This window comes from Sinocyclocheilus rhinocerous, unplaced genomic scaffold (assembly GCF_001515625.1).
Source record: "Sinocyclocheilus rhinocerous isolate Xijiao unplaced genomic scaffold, SAMN03320098_v1.1 scaffold988, whole genome shotgun sequence".
Lineage (NCBI taxonomy): Eukaryota > Metazoa > Chordata > Actinopteri > Cypriniformes > Cyprinidae > Sinocyclocheilus > Sinocyclocheilus rhinocerous.
The window spans coordinates 1,702,878-1,708,679 of NW_015650363.1; the positions used below are offsets into that span (position 1 = coordinate 1,702,878).

At 33.5% G+C, this 5,802-nt stretch overlaps 1 protein-coding gene across 1 annotated transcript in view; it reads right to left on the reverse strand.

Moving 5' to 3' along the window:
* Positions 1–3,654: 3,654 nt before the first annotated feature.
* Positions 3,655–5,802, reverse strand: part of LOC107711841 (transcription cofactor vestigial-like protein 4) — a 5,279-nt gene continuing 3,131 nt past the window's right edge. Inside the window, exons 4-5 of the mRNA XM_016516884.1 lie at positions 4,657–4,732; positions 3,655–4,542 (exon numbers count right to left, since the gene is read on the reverse strand). Coding sequence (XP_016372370.1) covers positions 4,235–4,542; positions 4,657–4,732 — 384 coding nt within the window. The 3' untranslated portion in view covers positions 3,655–4,234. The remainder of the gene's footprint in view (positions 4,543–4,656; positions 4,733–5,802) is intronic.

A 5,802-nucleotide genomic window follows, 5' to 3' on the forward strand; every position in this document is an offset into this window, starting at 1 on the left:
ATATATATATATATATATATATATATATTCAATTTAAAAAAATGAACGTACTTTTACAACACTATACTTTATTACTTTTACTTTTAATTACTTTTAATATTAACTTGGCATTAAAAAAAATATAATAATAAAACAGTAAACACTGTTGAAAGGATGTTTCTAATACAATGGCTGAGATAAATTTGACATTTGACATAACCTTTCTCTCTCTATTTTCCTCTTTTGGAAAGTTTTTTGGTTTTTTTGCAATTGGAGCAAATGGCAACCTCAGAAATGGGAAAAAGGTCCATCAGATTCCATGACTGGAACTAACTTGTACAATTATTTTTTACATTGTGCTGGAAAATGTGAGTTAGTTTTTTTGTTGCTATTTTAGTACACTTCTTTAGGGTACCACCCTAGTCCTGAAATGAATATAAAATGTAAAGCAATGACTGATGTCAGAAGGGATCTGTTTCAACACATGCTTTGACACGGACAGGAGGGTGCGGCCTTTTAAAAACCTGCTTCTCCTCTGAAAACCTCATGAAAACTTTTGATCCATTTTAAATGCTGATTCAATCCATGATTATTGTTGAAGGATGATATTCAGAATTCAGAGTGGCCCACGCAGACCCCCACCCTCCTCCCTTTGACTTGGGGAATTATAAGAACACCCCACGACAAGCCACAGTATGTGTAGCCTGAGGGATGCGGCTCAATTACAGCAGAGCTGACATGCATGATAACAGAACAAAAACGACAGCATAAATACATGTTTAGATCTTCAGCTGCAAGAAAGGGCATGATGGTGCTAACTACAGAGACAAATTATGAGCTTCTACACTTATTTTATAATTAAGAGAAGAACCTTCCATTGGAGTCGATGAGTTATTCACAATAACAGTGAATGGTTCATAATTTTATGGGGCACAAAACAGAGGATTCTTTCTCATTCAAAAGTTAATTTATACCATGACTCATGGCACACTTCATACATCAAATGTCCAGTAGGAAAAGAGAATGTTCCTCTAATCCTGCAATGGGATTAAATGGAGCATTTTGCTAAGGTTTCTCCTGTTTCCCAGAATTTTCTCCAGAGAAATGTGTCTCCTCTAGAGTTTTAGCAGACATGTCAACAGTATCTCACATTGTGCAATCAAAAATCAAAGATTTCAATATGAACTCAAACATTTTTCATCAAACTAGTCCAAGACCAATTTTTTCTGAAATATCTGCATTACTTTTAATAATGTTCAGTATGATCTTACTGTCTGTCAACATTTGTCTCCCTGTCAGGTTTTTCAAGTTTCTATTTTAATTTCTCCTAATGGATTGTAGGAGAGACACCTGAGACAATGTAGATACTAAAAGGAAACATAAACAATTTCCATTATGTCTCCTGAACTATTGTAAATGTTCTTCTAAGATGATGCTACTCTATATTAACACTGTACAATAGTTCCATCTGTTAACTACATCAGGTAACATGAACTAACAATGAAACATACATCTAAAGCATATATAAATTTTAGTTCATGTTAATTTAACATTTACTAATGCATTATGAAAATAAAAAGTTGTATCTGTTTATATTATTTAATGAACCTGAGGTAATGATCTAACAATGAACAGTTACAGTCTAATGTTAACAAAGATTGATAAATACTGCAATGAATGTACTGCTCATTGTTAGTTAATGATAGTTAATGCATGCTAATGGGACCTTGATTATTTACTGTTAATCTAACTGCTACTGTGTGCACATAGGTGACATAAAAGCATGCAAATGCATGAAGCAATAAAACCAAAGTAACACAATGTTAATAGTATTGTTAATCTTGCTGGTTACATTTTGTGTGGATCTGCTCTGCTAGACAATGATGTCATCTATACTAACCTTTCATGTGACTTAAAGCTAACTTGAGGTGTCCACATTCCACAAGGACATCATGTTACTGCAACACCTTGATATATATTAATATTAATTTTAAATAAATGCTTTATAATGATTGTTAAATTAAAATTGATTGTGTGTAATGGATTAATAATAATATAAATCATATAATAATTATATAAATCATATATAAATCATATAAAATAATTCTAAGTAATTATCATTATATTACTATATAGTGACCTTTAATTTGGAGAAAGAGAAACTGGGGGAGTGACTTTTCTGCGTCAGACATGTGTCACTTTGCTCACATCTGATTGTCCCAATTTCAGTTTGAGATCTCTTACCCAGAACATAACCTGCCCCAGAGCATGTTAGCTGTGGAGTGTAAATTACTATGGCAATGAACGCCACTAAAAGCCAAGCCACTTTCATGGTACCTAAAACCCAGGATTGATGCAAACTAAACTGAAACTTACCTGGCTAGCCAGCTAATCTGGCTTCATGGTACAGGCCCCTGAAGTTCCTAAGTGAATCAGTGTGTTTGAATGAATGATTCAATGGCTCAGTCATAAAGAGAGTCACTTGCAGACAGCTGGTGTAACCTGCAAAAAGATTAATTGAAAAATACCAATAGCAATCCACAGAAATAAGTAATTCAGTCAGTCAGTAAGTAAGTAAATACATACATACACGTTCCAGGGTATGACTTGTAGAGCTAACAAACTTTTGAAGTCTTTTTTATACAAAGAATCTCTAAAACTTATGAATGTGACATTTAGTCCAAAATATAAGTATATTAATTTTAAAAAGCACATTTATTAACATTGTAAATCTAGCATGTTTCTCAGCTTCTTGAACCTGATCTTGTGATTGACAAGTTTTGCATCTGATCTAACTGGCAGTTGATATTTTTTTTAGCAGGCATGGAAGTTGTTTTCCAACTGATTCCTATTTATCATAAACAATCTAAGGAGGTCAAATCTATTTGCGATTTAGCTGCTGGCAAAGCAAGTTTATATATAAGTGCTGGTAAACGCAACTTGAATCTGGCCTCTGAAATGATGACCCAAGTGTTCTTATAATGTTCTGACTAATTTTACCTTCCCATAACGATCATTTACATAAACATACAACATCTTGCTCTATTGATTTCTGATGGAGAAAAAAAATCAACTACTGTATGACCCTTGCAAGTCTAAGGGCATTTAGCATGAAAGGTGATGTTTGACAGAGTGAAACAAATCTAATGTCAACACTCTTCTGAAAATTAAAGACCTATTGATGACTGCATGTCAATCTACTCCATTAACCTGTTAGCTTTGTGCTTAAAGAAATGTTGATTACTTCAGAAAATAGTTTGACCCATAATGTTGTTCGACTTCAATTGGAAGAGCATAACTGTGTATTTTTTGTTTGCTTTTAAAATGTTTGAAAAGTTTAAATTATTTTCTTTGGGGTAGTGAAACATCAGTTTAACTATGAGGAATTTATTTGATTATTAAAAGTGGCAGAGCAAATTATTACTACAAGTTTGATGAGAGATTACAAAGACAAATATATAACGTACAACTGGAATAACTTGCGCTACTGTTAAAAAGTTTGGGGTCTGTAAGATTTTTTTACATTTTTTGAAAGAAGACTGCATTTATTTGATCAAAAATACAGTGAAAACAGTAATACTGTGAATTATTAAAATACATTTTTTTTAATTTTAAAATACTTTTTAAAAGATATTTATTCCTGTGATGGCAAAGTTGAATTTTCAACATCATAACTTTTAAAAAAATTTGTTTATTACAAATATGTACAACAGTATAAAAGCTTGAAATTTACACAAGGATTGAAATGAACAGCAGTAGCCCATAAAGAGATGCCAAACAGTTACCCACCTCTTTTTTCCAAGCATTTATTTTCAATGAAAACATTAAACTTTCTGACCTAGTAATTTTTGGTCTGTTTTGCTCAGTGCTCCTTTTAGGTTACAAGATTCTGGTACACTGTCTAATATAAATATGCACGTATTAGCAGAAGAAAGCTTACAACAGATGATGAAATGTTACTAGTAATAATCAGTGCAATCACAGTCAACAAATAAAAACCAGTGGCACCCACAAAACCAATGACAAAAGCCAACTCCAACAATGCTTAGCTACCATGAAATGATCCAAAAACGGTCAGACTTTGAAAATCTCCCTTTTAAAGATGATTTAACAATTCCTCATCTGCTCATGACAACTTTTACAACATCTCATCATCGCACAATCTCCCTTTGACTTTTTACAGCAGAAATGCATGGGCCTACACATGCATCTTGAGTCCATTTTGTCATCTCTACATCAAATTCCTCTCTCTTCTTCATTTATCAGACCATAGGTTTGGTGTGGTCGTGGTAGGACTGACTGAATCTTTGCAAGCCCTTTTGGGACTCTGGCTGTAGCCGGGCGAGTGGATGAAGGTCGGACTGCTGGGTGGAGATGAAGAAGATGAGGAAGAGGATGAATGGCAGGAGGAGGATGAAGCTTTGAGCTTGAGCCATTTATCACCCAGCGCTTTGGCAAAGTGGTCATCTACAGACACGCTGATGGAGGTGGCTCTGTGGTAGTTCATCCCGAGACTCCTCTGGAAATGCTCTTCAATGTGGTCATAACTGTGCTGGGTAACAACTATAGAGAGACAGAATCAGATGATGATGTTCAAAAACTATTCGTTCTGATGAAAAGATCTGCACGGACATGTTAAAGGAGGAGCGCCAAGCTCTTTTGCAGCTTTTTGCTTACTAGTGGAGTGATTGCAGCAGTCTTTACTTGTTGACCTTGTTGCAGAGGAAACACAGGTGATGACAGATGGCCGTATCTGAAAAAGACAGCGAAGGTCAGCAAATCCTTGTCGTAATACATTTTTACATCCATCCATCTATAATGGAGCTTTTGGAATAGCTAATGAATAAAACTGATGGAAAAATGGGAAACTAAAAGGACAGGATGGACAGTTATGTTTGTGGTTAGGGGTTCTAGATTATTTCTCTCTCTCAGCCCTGATGCCACTATCAGGTCAACAACAGCACTGGTGTGTTGAGACTTGTTGACAACATTCCTCCACCCATTGCTCACATTTTCTCCCTGAATCCGGCTGGATTGCATATCTGAGACAGGCAGAGGCCTGTCCGCACTCTAAAGAACCACTCTCTCAAGAACACAAAAGTGCCTTCCTGCATTCTGTTGTGTCTCATAGATAGTGAGTGAGGATGAACAGACTGCAGTGGCCTCAGGATAGACTCTAAGAAGATGATGTTATAATACACCGAACGTGTTCAGTCAGCACGTACTGCTGAAGGAGGGGATGAGAGGATGGAACAGCCACAAATTGGTCTTTTAATTATGGATTAGCATGCGGTTTTGAACACTGCAGCAAGAACTCTCGCTAATGTCTGGAAATATTTACAGAGTTTGATACAATATTGTTCCACATATAATGTATTAATAATGTATAAAACATATTTTTATCATATATTTAAAAGTATTTATTACTATTATTTTTATTCAATTATGAATATTAATAATTAGATTAAATTGGAATCAATATTATTCCACATATGTTGATGCGTACTGAATCAATATTATTCCACATATGTTGATGCGTATTAAGATACTACATATATTTCTATCATATATTTAAAAATTGGTTAAATAAGATATATAATTGTTTTTGATATATATATATATATATATAAATTTAAACTATAATTATATTTAAACACAATTTAAATACAATTTTATTTCACAGATAATTTTTTATTAAAATTATTTATAATTTATTCCAAAACTGATATACAGGATCTACACATATATTAAATATATAAATATCAGATAAATATATAAAAATACATATTTTAAAATAATTAAAAATATTATATTTAATATATA